This window comes from Poecilia reticulata, chromosome 16 (genome assembly GCF_904066995.2).
Source record: "Poecilia reticulata chromosome 16, P_reticulata-male-v2, whole genome shotgun sequence".
NCBI classification, from domain to species: domain Eukaryota; kingdom Metazoa; phylum Chordata; class Actinopteri; order Cyprinodontiformes; family Poeciliidae; genus Poecilia; species Poecilia reticulata.
Window position 1 is genome coordinate 12,805,221 of NC_088845.1, and position 15,937 is coordinate 12,821,157.

Below are 15,937 nucleotides of genomic sequence, written 5' to 3' on the forward strand. Positions count from 1 at the left end.
CAAAATAGAATATTTTTTGAAGAGCTTAAATTTAAGGATATTCTTTAAACATCTCTTCTCACTCAAAAAAATGACTTTTTTGTCTCTTTTTTGTCAATAGAGTCGTTAGGATAAGAACTACAATTTTTTTTTTTGAAAAATCAAGTGTGATTTAGAATAAGACAAAGAAAATGTAATAAGTTTGTGAAAAAACTTCAGTTTTCTCAAAAATATCCCTACTCTTGTTGTGTTTTTGTGAACCTAAAATCCTGCATCAACTTGTGAGACGGATGCATCATTAACACATAGCAGGTTTCATACCAGCTTATAAAATCTACATCTATTCAAATCAAATACACCACTCACAGTTGTAGTCTGAAGTGTGATTATTGCTCATTTCCTTTGCTTTGGGTCCTCCATTTACATTAATGCATGTAAGTGCTTCTGAGGAGTCATAAAGTGCAAAAATGGCTTCAGGCTAAAGAGGCCTCAGTTGAAAAAAACAAAACAGAAAAAAACAACAGATCAAAAAAATGGAGGCCAAATGAAAAGAAAATGCAAAATTGCCTCTAGATGCACAAAAAAAACAAACACAGGGGACCTTGAACACTATTGCAGCATAAAAAGTATCAACGGCATGCAAAGAGACGTGGAAAAAGTGGCACGCACTCCTAACAGAAAGCAGAAAAGGAGAGGCATGATGTTGAAGGAAAGAATCCAAACGGATGCACACACTGACTCAGCATTTACATCCCTTCAGACACACACACCAAGGACAGAGCAGCTGGACCCACTAACCTTACACTAAACACCCAAGATCGACCTCAGCACAGAGGAAATGTGTGTGTGGGTGTCTGCAGTGTTTATGTGGCATGTGAGGAAAACAAGGTGTATCCCTGGGGAAGCAATAAGAGCATAAAACACGGGGAAACGTGTGGCTCTTGTGATGAAAGAGCAGTTGGTTCCAGCTCATCAGTTTTCAGGATATAAATATTTTCATACACAAGCCTGAGGTAAGTTTACGTAATGAATGAACAGCCAGCAGTGCATTTCGCTTTCACTCTGCTGGAATTCTCAAAGCTTTATTGATGCGTTAAATATGTACAATTCATCAGCATGTATGGACATTTGCAACTCGTGCAAATTACACCAAGCACTGCTTTTAATCTATTTAGAGCAGCAGATGAGTGGATTTGTGATGCCAATTCATTACGTAGCAGGGAAGTGCATGAAAAGGACACTTCAATTAATCATTTCCAGTGACGAATGCACACATGTGGCGCTCACATTTTGAATCAAACTCAAAAGATGTATGCACTGATTGTAAGAGTTAAACTAAAGTGCAGCTTGCTCAAGTCAGGATGCAGCTCACCTCTGACGTTGATCGTGATCTGTTCCCTGGTGGTCCCGATGCTGTTCTTGACCTCGCACACGAAGGTGGTGTTGACAGAATTGTCCACTTTCAACACCTTGAGCTCATTTTCTTTGGGATCCACGGTATCTGGCATCTGTCCTGTCATTCTGTGGGGAATCGAGCAAATCAGCGTAGGAAAGAAAAGGAAAAAGCAGTGAGGAGAGGCAGAAATGGAAATTTATATATGAGCAGAATGTGTTGCATTGTTCAGTCCCAGTAAATTCCACTAATCTTGACTGGCAGAAAATAACCAGTGTCCAGCTCTCCTAAAAATTAAATCCACTATTCAATATGGGGAAGAAGAAATCACATTTAGAATTATAATGACTATAGTTTTCCCCAGCTCCAATATTGTTGATAACTGGAGATGAACCAACCAGAATTTTGTGAATCTTTCACCAACCAGTCAACTTGGCTCAGTTTCTTTAAAGAACTACAACGTATAAAACAGGAAGGAAAAGAAAACCAATCTTAAATGCCGTCATTCTTCATTCATAGCATCAGCAGGAGTGGCGTAAAAGCACACATGGGAGACAACATCACTTTAAAACAGTTTTTGTTCCATGTCAAGAGGTTGAAAGCGAAAGAGGATTAAAAAAAACAGCAACTATGTTGTGGTTCATTCAACCTTCCTGTTATCTGCTTTAAGTTTCACTCTCTCTCTCTCTCCTTTGCAGCATAAAAGAACCAAACACACACGTCTCGACTTGTTTACTTTTAAACTGCGCTTTTCTAGCTTAATTTTTATACGCCTTACTGACACCAAAATAGCAAACATAAAGCTTATTTACCCAGTATCACCATCTGACCAGAGTCTGTGTGGTTATCACAAGCTGGCAGGCCGTACAAAAGGTTCCACTGATCAGGAAAAGACCAGATTTTAAAGCTCATAAGGCTGAAAATAATTTGATTCAGGTCAACAGTTGAACTGATTATCCATTTCTATGTGAAATAATTGATCGTCTGACTTTTATAGTAAGACAGTTATTAAAAATTAAATATCCAAGCTTAAAATGTCCAGATTTATTTCCTATATATTATTTCAGTAGTTCCTACAGCTTTACAAACGGCCACTAATTAAGGAAAACAAGAGTCATTGTGCTGCGTTTGTGGAAGAATTCAAATCCTATTATGAGAAATATCTCAATCATTTCACCGTTTTTCAGCCTCAATAATAAAAATTATGATTACAGTTGTACAACGCCTGCAGACTGAAGAGTAAACTACAGGAAGGAAAGGAAACCTTTAAACGGCAGAAAGACAAAACGATAAAGCCTCCAGAATGACCCAATACTCACGTTGTCCACTGCACAGAGTGAGGAACGGGGTTTGCGTGAGCCTTGCAGAGGAGCCCCACGTTCGTACGGCCCAAGTACCAATTGTTGTCATATCCGTCAATTTCAACCACAGGGGGGTCTGGCGCAGGACGAGTGAATGACAGGAGGGAAATTGGGGAAGGAAGGGAAATAAGTTTAATTATACACTGTGAGGTTTGAAATGTTCAAAGCCTATCACATTAGTGTGAGCGCCAGGGGAAATCATGAGAGCAGGGGCTCTGTGTGTGTGTGTGTGTGTGTGTGTGTGTGTGTGTGTAGGTGTGTGTGTGTGTGTGTGTGTGTGTGTGTGTGGGGAGGTGGCCTTACACCGAATGGCTAGCTTCAGTGGGATGCTCTCGTCTTTGAGCTGGGTCCTGTGGTTCACCAGACACGTCAGGTCCTTCGCGTTGTCCGAGGGCGTCGGCGCCAGGCGGTACTCGCTCGTCACTGTCACCGTGTTGTCGGCGCCCGTCTTAGACGTTTCTGTCCAGTTGCCTTTGGCTGTGGTCACCCATCGGATCTTTGCCGCCGGGCGGCCATCTTTGGACTCGCAGCGGGCCACCACAACCGGCTGAGTGCCGGCCACCTCCGCTACGGTGGCGGCGGAGTTCACGGGCTTGGCTGGTGGACGGGTCGAGGAAAAGATGCAAAGGGAGGCGGAACAAAGAAAGAGGATTAATGGATGTACTGAGAGATAAACAGAAAATAAGATGGCTGAGGGAAATGATAATGTGAGCAATTATCTTTTACTGATAAACAATTTAAGTCAGTCTGGCTGACAAATGCAAACATCCTCTGCCCTCCCAACCCCAATCAAACCCTCTCTGTCCAGTTAATCTTTTTTCTTTCTCCCTCTCCTGAGATTTCATTGACAAACAATTACAGGCAAGCCTGCGAAACTCGCAGATCCTGCCTCATTTCTTCATCCACTTCCTCTCTATAGCCCATCTTCACCCGACGCCGATAAGCCGCGTCCCCGACTGGCCCGCTGCATTTCCATACACCGTTTCTAAATGACGACATGATGTCAGTCATTTCACCCTCCGCGCCGCCTCCCTTCTCATTTGCCCTCTCTGATAGCTTTGCGGGATCAGAGGAGAGCAGGAAGACAGGAACTGACAGCAGGCATGACAAGCAGCCAGATCAATACGCCGCCTGAGGGGAAGCACAGAGGATCGGCGAGTTGGAGAGGCGAGGGGCCGCCGAGCCGCCGGGTGCTGAGCCTCGCCTGTCTTACATTAAGAAGAATAAAACTGGTGCCCCTTATAAAAGCAATAAGGCTCTGATGCTAAATCCTTTCAAACTCTATGTTTGAATTAAACAGCAGCACAAGATGCCTTGCATTTGTCCCCTAGGTAAGTATTTTCTAACCATAGCCAGATGGGTGACCACATTGCACAAAAAAATAATATATATATATAAAAAAAATTATAAATGCTTCACTTTCCCTTGGCTCAGATTCAGCAAGTCTGGAAAACTGAAAATGGCTGAACAGTTTTGGCAAGAAAAGTGAAATAAACTAAGGACAGCTGGCCAACTTCTTCTAGATTTTACCCTCACTAATCAATGTGTTGATGGTGTGTGAAAGTTGTAAAAACTCAAACTAAAAACCTGTGAAGTGGCACAGATCATCTTTGATCTGGGTTACATTGCACAGAACAATATCTTCATTCACTGACTATTAAATAAAAATAAAAGATTCAGGCAACAGATTTATAGGTTCAAATTTAAGTAGGATGAAGTTTATACATTTTTTACTTGAGTTTTTAAGTTTACAAATAACTTATAGGAATAGTACGTGTTTACGTCACTTTGAATTACATTTTTAACGTAAAAAATAACAATAAATTTGTTCTATTACTGCATTACAATGGCAGATTTTTACCAACTGAGACTTTCAGCACAGGAATGGGCCAATATCTGATATAAAGGGGAAAAAAAGTTTTTAAAAAAATATTATATTCGCCACACTGCTCCAAAAACTTACGATTTTTTTATAAAATACCAAGGAAAATGCTGATTCATACTGCAATGGTTATTAAAACGGTCGTTCTCCGTTTAATTTTAAGGTCTATTTAACTTGTAATATTAGATGTATTAAGCAATTTAATCCTCCGTGGGCCCAAATGGTTCTTTTTATCTACTTTCTTCTGAATAGTCAACATTTTTGCCCACATTAATCCTAATGGTGCAAAAATTAAGGGTTTGGATCAAAGTTACAATCTCTCTTTTCATATTACAACTCTTAAACTCTGACAGTTCAAGAGTTGCACAAACACAGACCAAACACTCAAAAAATTTTTTGGATGAGCTTTAATTTAGCCATTGATTTACTCAATTGGTAAACATAGATTTTTTAAAGAGATTACAAAAAAATTAATAAAAAAACAGAAACCTCTGGATGTTTTGCACTGGGTACAAATTTCTCAGACTATCAACGATATTAAAAGTAGGATTTAGAGTTCAATTTGGATTAAAAAAAACTTTTCATTTATTTACTGCAAACTTGTGACTAACTTTTGCCAATTAACCCAATTTGTTGTTGCTGCACATTTTCAGATGCAGCTGCAATCTAACAGTTCCTACAAAGAGGCATCAGCCGCAGTGTGAGGCGTTGATCATCACCTTGTACAGCATAGCTGGATTAAAGCTGACACCATGAAAGCATGGAAACAGTGTTGCGGTTTCAAGCTTTTGGTTTCACTTTGAAACGTGTCAGCCTTATTTCACCGTAGAGTTTCAAAGAGAAAACGGCACCAGACAGGAAAAACAGCAGAGGTAAACATCAGACAATTTCCCAACTCTGTGTTGACATAGTTGGCTGATAAACTGGGAGCAGGCCCTGTTTATGTGCTGCAAATACCAGCTCGTATTCATTTAGACTAAACCGTCAGCAACACTTGTTGAGAACAGAGATTTACATTTAACTACTCTGGAGTAAAACTAGACTTTAAGTTCCTCCTGCTAACATCCAGTCACATCTTAAACTAAAATACCTTCTCATTTTAATATGCGATTCAAACTTGCAGCGAGATCCACGGGTGCGAAAATTAGTTTCTTCCATTCCTGGTTTTTGTTTGCGCGTTTGTCACACTTCAGTGTTTCAGAGCATCAGTCAAAATCAGCAAAAATAAAAACAAAAGTGAGTTTTTAAATGATGGTACAGTTCATTACTGAAGGAATAAAAAAAGCTACATGGCCAACCACTGTTACAAACTTAACAAGTGTGACAAACATGAAAAAAAAAAAAAAGGATCTCAGGAAGGAGGGAAACACCAAGTGTGAAAAGCATTATATATTAAACTGATTATGAAAAATTCAGTCATTTAGTATAATCCTCAAAAAATTATTGAAGTTCGTATCCATCTGTCAACTGGATCAAATAACAAAATTTTGTGGTGTTTAACGTTTTTGCTGAGATGCACCAAAATAAAATAAAAAATCTCCGTGCACCTCCATCCAAGCATCACAACCTGCATCAATGCAAAGCAGCATGAAATCAGAAAGAAGTTCTGCTGAGGTCTAATGGAGGCCCGGGTTCCCAGTCTGCCTCGTTGGGTCTGGGTCATGTAATCAAGTCTGGTCTCTGATGGTCATTAACCCTATGTAGTAGCTGCTCGCCGTGCGGCGTACAAGCATGCGACGCATTAATAAGGATTCGTAATAACAGACGGCATACCGAGTTTTCATTTCGACTCTGTTGGACAGCACGGACTTCAAACTTTATAAAAGTGGTGTTTTTATATTGGTTTTGTGGTTATTTACTTCAAAATAAAGCCAGAAATAATATCGATCATTTCCACCTCATTTTGTGGGGTCTAAATGTACCACATTTCGAAACAACCAATGAAAATGTGTTGATGGTCTGTTGCTAGGTAGACACGCGGAGACACGCGGAAAGAGACGAGGGGGGGGATTTGGATACGGCAAGAGACTAGGGTGCAGCGATGCTGTGGATTTTACTAAGAGTGTTTTGATGGGTTTTTTAGACTATAAGTGTGTTAGAGTTTGTGGTGTGTGTAGGGTTAGTAGTAGTTTTGCTAGCTATCACTACATGGCTTCATAGCGAGCACTGACGCACAGAGAAGAGAGACTGGGATGGCCATTTAGACCTCGACTGCAAAGGGTTAATGCAGTTATTGGTAGTTTAGAAAGTCCTGCTGAAAAGCTGCCAGAAACAATCATGAGGTGGTTAAAATGCAGCTGCTTTCACTCTGGACAGGGAACATCAGCAGATGATGTTACTGTTCCTTTCTTCATCAGCAGAGAGAACGATTATGAGTCTTGATTTAGAACTGAAATGCAAAATGTAACTTTTATTCAAACATATCTAACAAACTAACCAGTAATTCAGTTGTTTTTGCTCTTAGCCCAGGTACGGCCCTCTACATGTCCTCTCTGGTTAAAGAATGGCCTTACAGAAGAACCAACAATCGTGTTTGTTGACTTGCAACTCTGAATCCAGCTGCAGTCCAAATCTTACAAATCTCTTTCAGATTTGAACAGGTTTTGCTTCACTGTCTTCTCACAGCTTCAGTTTTTCTTTGGAGTTGTGCAGATGTTTAAAACATTTTTTCCTTCCACTGAATTTTTCTTTCAACAAGTTTAGAGTTGGCAATCTGAACAGTGAGCTTCTTTAGTGACTTCCACTCCACAGTCTCTGTACAAACCATAACAACTTTCCTATATTGTCTAATGGAATATTCTAAATTTCACAAAGAAATTTATTGAAACTTTAGAAATTATTTCTGTGTGTAATAGAGCTACACAATTTGAGTTTGACTTTGCAAAATTGAACTAATGAAGTAACTGAACTTTGATTATGTTCAGTTTTATTGCGATGCCCCTAAAGAAATTCATAAATTGCTCATTTATTAGCCACATTGCTCAACAAAGTGTCGCCTACAGACTCAGACACAAGTGGCTCTCAGATCTATTATACTATTAAAATGAATTTCTTGCTCATCAGAACCTTTACAAAAACATTCACATTGAGAGTAATTGAATCCAAAATCATTAAAACCAGCAGATTATGACTGTGACCTACCCAACATGACCAGCTGAGTGATGCCCTGCTCGTTGCCGTCAGGATACGTCGCGTATTCGCAGACGTACCGACCCTCGTCCGTCATCCTGACGTCACTGATCTCGATGGAAGGGCTGGACAGCTCTGGCGGACTGGGTTTGAAGGTGACTCTGCCCTTCATCTGGGACTCAGGGTAGTTGGGGCCAAAGGTGGGGTGGAACACAGCTATGTTCATCCTCTCTCCATCCTTCGGCTCGTATATCCAGGTAACCTGCAAGGGAGCACGTTTGGGGTCAGCATAAAGCAGCAGAGAAGAACTGCAAACCTCATTTATCACGGCATCGATAAGAAACACTGGAGAGCCTTTGAAGGCGTCCAGATTTAAATGTAAACTACACGGAGCAACACATGCAGAATTACAATCAGGTGAGTGCAGCAGGTATGAATATGGATGGGAATATTTCCAGGAGCAAAACTCTCAGCTGCTCTCTGGGAAGCTGCTAAAGTTGTGCACTTCCATTTCATTTAAATGCAACCAAGAAGTGGTTTCCATTACCATATTCAATCCCCTGAAGCAAAATGAAGCTTAGTGTTGTTTATTTAGAGTAATAAAACATTAAGCTCAAATGTGATAAAAACCTATCGGCTGCCTTAGAATGATTTCTGCAAGCAATCGTTTGTTAGATTAAGGTTTAATTTGGCTAATTAAAAACAAAAACGGCACATGAAGCTGAACTGAAGATCCTTTGAGTTCAGTGAATTGTTCTTCTCCAGCTGCACAAAAACTTCAAAATTTTGTCAAAATGTAACTGAATCATTTATTATAGCGGTCAAACTGCTGCACAGTTTCAGTAGATTAAGTTCAAGACTTTAAAGCTGCAGTAGAAAACTTATACAAATATTTTTTTACATATTTGTTCAAACTGTTGCTTTATTGTGATAGTGTAGTACTAGACAGATAATATAAAAACAAAAGAAAAAAACAAGCTCATCTACCTTCTCCCTGTGCAGAAATACACCATCAGTCAGAAACAACCAATCAGAGACAGGAGGCGGGTGTTGGTGCTGTCAATGATGTTTATGTAGGTGATGCCCACGCCCTTCCTGTTGCTCTCTGCTGTGCTACAGTTCCTCCTTCACACACAGCAGAGTCTGTTTTCCTGGAAAACTGTTTTCCTGGAATGTTGGGTTGTTTCTTTGCATTAGCAGCTTAGCTAATGTTTCTTTGCATTAGCAGCTTAGCTAATGTTTCTTTGCATTAGCAGCTTAGCTAATGTTTCTTCGCTATTTACTAAGCTGCAGAAAACCGCCGATATTGAGCTTGTACACGCTGTGCAGGGTAGCATGTGAGCAGCACCAAGACCCTCCTCCTGGCTTTGATTGGTCGTTTGACTTGGTGGTGTATTAATGCAAATGGCAGATTTTTTCAAAGATCATCTGTCTTGTACAGTTAGCGACAGTTTTAAAAAATGTGTAAAGACATTTTTATTAAACGTTGCCTACTGCAGCATTCATCACAACACTGTTACGATATGGCAACTTAAAAACAAACTCAATTTAAACACAAGGCACTTCTAGAGTGAAATTTACAAACATTTGATTTAAAGGCCTCATCACTATGAACTACTTAACATTTTGTGTATTTCTGACCAAACAATAAGATTTTGGAAGTAGTAAAGAGTCAGCGCCTTGGTTTTGAAGAGCAATGAACAAATATGATAGGAGAAGGGAAGAAGTCAAAAACCAAACAAGAGGAAGATCTCAGCTGTTTCTACCACAGTATAATGAGTTTCTGCTAAAAACTAAGCAATGAGGTGAACTACAGCCAAGATACGCCATGAATTGTAATTAGACATGTTTCCATACTGTTCTCTGGACATGATTGGTTGAACGACTGTAAGAACCACAAAACAGTGAAGACTGAACCGACAGCTGAATGACGCGCCCACACCTGGTGACCCAGACTGGGAATTTGTGTCAATTGTTGCCATTTTGGTTGCTATGCAGGACAAAATGAGTGTTTGGCAGCTGTTTGAGAGAAATACATTTTCTTTGGTGTCGGTATGTTTGAACACCTCATTATTAGATTTTCATTGATCAATTTCACCGGTGCTTACCAATTTAAACAACACAGCTACCCAGAGCAGGAGTGGCATTTACAGCTATTTACAGCTGAGAGTGATTATTGTCCGTCATTGTTTATCATAATAGGACTGAATGAAGTGGTTGTAAACAAAAATACCGGATATCAACCATTGAATTTAACAGATCATCAATTTATATGACAGTATATTTTAACATTGCCAAAAAACTTGGGTGCATTATATTTTGTCTCATCTCCAACTAAAAACTAGCAAGCAAGCTTAACCTGTGCAACATCAGTTTTATCATTACACCGTTTTCCTGCTTCTTTTTTTTTTTAAATATACTTATCTCTTTCCAAACTCAACACTGTGGATTTGTGATCATTTTATCTGCTCCTCTTCATTTATATTTGTTTTGTATGTAATGTGTATCCCTAGACTGCAGCATCAGAGGAAAACTCACTCGGCATCAAGGGGTTTAATCGACAAAAACTCACATCAGAAATGATTGCTGCTGGTGCCACTCTCAAGAAAATAAGATACACAAACAAATGGTAAACGGACTCAATTTCTATAGCACTTTTCCAGTAATTTTGGCACCTCAAAGCACTATTAAATGTATACAATACATTTATACACCCCTATTGCAGCTCGGTGGGCAACTTGGGGTTGAATGTCTACATTGAGATTTGAAAGGAGGAACCTGGAATCAAACCTACAACCTTCAGATTACAAGACAACCACTCTACCCACTGAGCCACAGCTGCCATGTATAAATGTAATATGATACTTAATGAAATTCAAAACCTCAACATATTTAAGACTTCTTAAAAGCCCTAAATGGAAAATAAATAAATTGGAGCCTCATGAGATTTTAAGGCCCTGCAGAAACCCTGTTTTATTTCCAAGCAATTTCACCAAATTACTGAGCCACAAGGCAGCAATATGCTGTAATGTTTGGGTGAAGAAAGCCAAAAGTGTACGGCAGATATGAGCACATCAGTGAACACAGATAATCAAATCCAGATTGAGGAAAAAAAGATAATTTCATTTTGGAAATGGGAGTCTGACCATTGTGAGCTGAATCCCCGTTGGGTCCGGGAAGGCGCAGCGTAGGTTGACCGTCTGGCCGGGATATGAAGCTAGTTCTGGTTCCACCTTCACCCGCTGACCCGATGTCCCTGCATGAAACAAAGAAGAGAGAGAAAAACATTAGCCACAGTCATTTCCTACGCCAGGGAAGGAAACGGAGAAAGGGAGCGCAGGAATCATGTCGGTAATAAGCCTGATGATAAATGGGGACTGTGTGGATCTGTCTGGTACAACAGAGGACAATATTAGTGAACCCAGGCAAGTAGGCCAAGAGGCTGGTATGTCTACATGACTGCTCATGTGGATGAAGTAGCTGAGAAAAAAAATTAAATAAAAAAATAGGGGGGCAAATGTGCAGCGGGAAAAAAAAAAAAAAAAGGCAAAAACCAGTCTTCTTTTGAACATAGGTCATAAATCATCAGGATGGGATATGCCTCTCTATAGCCTGCCATTTGCTGTGCCGACACATTCCTGTGTAACAGCAGAGTCAAAATAAATATGCTTTTCTCAGTGTGAGAAATACAGAGCGGGAGAGTTTTAGTCCGGCAGTCTGCTCCTCTTTCTGTGTGTGCGCCTGTTTGTGTGTGCAGGTCTCTGTGAAAATGTAATTACTTGTGTGAATAAGCCCACATTAGTTTATGTCAGCAAGATGGCACCAGTTTTAAGAAAGAATGGATTACCTGCAGTTACACAACTTCAAAATGTCTGCAGCCGGTGCTGTGGAGCGATTGCGTGTTTGCCAACAAGCTGCAGATATGCAGCGCAATTAGCTGCAAGACCAGCTCTACCAGTTTGGGCCGTGTCTGAGCCGCTGCACTGAAACTAATGTGAAACGCACAGCTGAGTCGAAGCTGAACACGCATGAAACGTGGAGTCGACTAGATAAGGGCAGCGCTGTCTCTCATTTGACAAGCAATGAACAGCACATCTCTCCATCTCAGGGGAGATATGAAATATCAATACAGAGGAGGAGATGAGGGCAGAAGGAATGAAAGACTGAGTGGGAAAGTGGAGGAAAACAAGACTTTCCTAGAATAACATCAGCTCTCACAGCGCCAGCCCAATTTGCAACCACAAAACAACCCCCTTCTAGCCAAAGAGAAACCTCTGGACAGCCGCTAACCAGCCGGTGGGAGCAGTGCTGATCCTTTTTGGGGTGAAACGCGGAACTTTTCTCCCCGTTTCCGGACACACAGAAACCGTGCAAGTCAACAACACCCTGCATATATGCGAGGACCCCCCAAGATATATTTTGCAATGCAATTTTTCTGATTTATCTACCTGAACTGGTCTAACAATACCTGGGTCAACTTGTGCGACTGGAGCAGCAAGAACACAATGAAGCAGAAAATGAGAAAACTGGATTAAAATTAAACCTTTTATTACACTGTGGTTTGGGTGTATTGGCAAAGTCTGCTAGACTTATCCAGAGTGGTTTTCTAATTGTCCTTTATTCAGCGTACGGTTTGCTAATTATAGGTTTCATAGAGCGGTTTGGACTTTCCAGCCCACACAGTATGCTAATGCTAGCGCGATTAAGCTAATAGTGTGTTAAAGAGATTATCTAAAGCTAATGGAATGCTAAGAGTTAGCATGCTAACACAGTTGCATTTATTCAGTTTGGCTGAAGTTTTTAGCCTTTAGCATGAAAACTGAATGGTGCTTCTCTGTTTTGTTCTGGAGATGCAGACCAGAACCAGAACCAAAACAGTCTGGAAGGTTGAAACAATGTCAGCAGGTCTTTACTGTATGATGGTGCTAAGTGGTTCAGTGGTTTATAAACTAACCGTACTTTAAAGATGATTCTCTGAGCTACAGGAAGCCGGTGTAAGGTTTTAAGAACTGGGGTGATTTGCTTCATCTTCCTGGTTTTAGTGAGAATGCGAGCAGCGTTCTGGATCATCTGAAGAAGTCTCATTCATTAGACAAACCTGTGAACAAACTGTCACAGTAATCTATGCGACTAAAGACAAACAAGGATGAGTCTCTATTTGATGTTTGTAGGTCTTTTTACATATGCTGTTGCTTTAATTTTGGTTAATTTTAGCACATTGGCTAAACATCTTTATATCTTTCTGATGTATTACCATCTATAAATGTTTATAGATGCTCTAATTTTAGTGTTTACATAAATATCTTTTTAAAGTACTTCTGCTCAACATCAAGTTGCGTCTCTTGATGGTTATATTTCCCTAACTCCTAATTTTGCTACTTTTATGAATGCAAACTGAAGTGCACAGATATTCCTACAACATTCGCCGCTTTGTTTAAAGCTTACGTTTGCAAAACAGAGAAAGTATTTTAGCATTTATGCTTTTATACAAGGAATATAATTGTACAGTTAAGGAGCCTTTAAAATACTTTTAAAAAACTGTTGCTACCCCTAGACCTGTGCAAAAGAAACAAATAAACATAACTGTGCAACAAGAAAAATACTCCAAGTTCAGGCATGTTTTTCCTGTTGTGCAAATACCAGTGTGCGCAATCGAGATGCACAAACAAAGCAACGTGGGGTCAAGATGGAGGGAGGTTCGCATCAGTCATTCAGTTGCAATGAGAGGAGACACAACACAGATCAGCTCCCGTCAGAGCGGAGATGAGAGACAGGCTGGCCTCAGACTCCTGCAGCCTCCGGAGAAATGAATATTACACAGCCTCAACCTTCATAACAGAGCCCCCCCTCCCACACACTCTAAAAAATAAATATAAAAACCCTGAAAACTTAAAGTGTCACTAAAGGGGGAGACACAGGAAGAGAAGTTCAAGAATGAATATGAAGATAAAACGCTCAGGAAAATGTCGGAGCAAGGACGCGTTTCAGAAGGCTAATTGAGAGTGTAAACATTGGGAAAGAAGTGGCCACAGTACAACAGAAGGCAGGGACCGGCAAAAAAAACTAAAGAGAACTGGAGAACAAAAGACAGTTCAAGGGTAAAACAGAGGAGGAGTAGAAAAAAAGGAGAGCAAGAAGATTGGGAGGGGAAGAGAGAAAATACCAGAAGCAGAGTGTCATTGCTGCTCTACTTTACAAAATCTCTGCTGGCTGCAGGTAAAATAAATGCCAACATGTAAAACCTGAAGCATCCCATCCAAAAACTGCACTCTTCAACCTTCTCAAGTAGTTGGATGTCAGTAACCCAAGTACTGTCACCTATCATTATGTCTTTAACACCCACATGATGTGCGTGCACACAGACTTTTTATGCTAATGGCGCTGTGACAGCCCTGCCATATTAACATAGTCCTCTCACTCTGATCTCCAGCCTGGTCACGCTGACATTTCCATATTTCCCACCGTTCATCTGCGGAGAGGAAAATGAGTCTGAGAGGGGCGTGTGCTGGAAGGATGGCGGGATAAAGTGATCAGACGAAGGGGGAGACAGCCTGGGAATGCGCAAGTGACGGAGGACGGATGCGAGGAAAGTGAGGATGAGAGGGTGTGAACAGAACGTTGGTGCCAGGAATAGAGGATGTAAAGAGGGAGCGACGAGTGAATGTGTTGAGGGAAGGAGGAGGCGTCGTGAGCGGTAAACAAGGTTAATAGGAGACAGTTGAGGGACAAAGACGTCTGGCAGAGAGGAAAAGAAAGAAGTGGAAAGGGCGACTAAAAATGGAGAGGTGACGGTTGATGAGGGTGGGAGAGAATCAGAGCACGGAAATTGATTCAGGGTGGACTCCACAAGCGAACAGAGACACATTTCCACCGTGTGACCACAACCGTTTTCCTCAGTCCCGTCACAATTCTACCCAGGCCACTTCTTGTGTGTGCTTAGACTGTGAGGTACGAAACAAGGTTGAATGGGGGTCACTCCTACTGAGCGACCACTCCGTTCGGGATTACAATCTGGCCTGCAATCATAACTTGTATTAATTTCATAATAGTTACACTCCAGAACAATTTTAAAGCCTAAAGATGTTTTAAATGTTCAGATCACTAAAGTATGTGCAACATGTCCCAGTGGGGAATTAACTGTGCTAACTTACTGATTGTTTAAATTTACCTTAGAAAGTTGTGAAGATGTATTTTCTAACATAACATCTCGATAAAATAGTTTGCAAGTGTATTTATGAATGCAGGGATTTTATTCATTTGATTTTTTTTTTACTGAAATTGATTATGGATAACTGGATTTAAATCAGTTTGCAAACAAAGATGTAATTTACTTATTTTGTACAGTTTAAAGTTATAGTAAAGGGATAGCATATCTAAAACATTAAACTAGGGAAGGATGAGAATATCCAACAAGTTAGCAATGTTAAAGCTAAACTGTAGCTCCAGAGCCATATTTCTGCCTTGCTTCTTTGACTTGGATCCTGAAAAGGTTTCTTGATTTCAGTCCCAGCAACTACACTTTATAACTTATGTACAGTCACCTTATGAACGCTGGATAGATCCGACCATCACCTGATTTGTTCCTTGTTCTTGCTGTGGAACAGATGAAACAATGGCTCCATAAAGCCACCCTGGCTTATGGAAAAGGCCCCTCCAGTGGAAACGCAGCGCTTATGGGAAACCACAGTGCATATAAAGGAACAGAGTGAAACTGTGAAAAAGCTACAAGAGGCAAGAGTGAGAAAAAGAGGGGGGAAAAAAAATCCCCACAAATCCTAATTTGCTCTGCAGCCCATTTGTGGCTTTTAAAACCAAACATGCGCTTATCAGTGTGTGTCCGTCTGCCTCGCTGCCTGGGAGACCGTCTCAGACGCCTAATGGCATTCACGTCCTCTGCCTGATTGCCGCAAAGCTGGAGAAAAGCAGCAACGTCAGGGAGGACAGGGAGTGCAGGCCATCAACTAAAATATCTAACAGCCTTCAGAGCTCAGTGAGTCTGCCATTTCATCAAGCTAGCGGCTTTGCGCTGCCAGGTGGGCTACAATGAAGCGTCCCCCTCCCGCTCTCCATGTTCTTGAAGATTGCTTCCTACCGGCCCATTGTGCGAGAGTGCGAGCGTGTCTAAGACGGAGCGCCGCAGAAAGAATGTGGGTGTGTTTTTCCCTTTGGCCTCTCCGGCACACAGCTGTCTCA

General features: G+C 40.9%; 1 protein-coding gene across 2 annotated transcripts in view; it reads right to left on the bottom strand.

Moving 5' to 3' along the window:
- The window catches only part of si:ch73-22o12.1 (nectin-2), a 118,261-nt gene that overhangs the window by 64,676 nt on the left and 37,648 nt on the right, over positions 1–15,937 (bottom strand). For both annotated transcript variants that reach the window (XM_008431331.3, XM_008431330.3), the window contains exons 2-6: positions 10,891–11,000; positions 7,757–8,006; positions 3,037–3,330; positions 2,692–2,809; positions 1,352–1,500 (exon numbers count right to left, since the gene is read on the bottom strand). In XM_008431331.3, the coding sequence (XP_008429553.1) occupies positions 1,352–1,500; positions 2,692–2,809; positions 3,037–3,330; positions 7,757–8,006; positions 10,891–11,000 (921 nt within the window). The remainder of the gene's footprint in view (positions 1–1,351; positions 1,501–2,691; positions 2,810–3,036; positions 3,331–7,756; positions 8,007–10,890; positions 11,001–15,937) is intronic.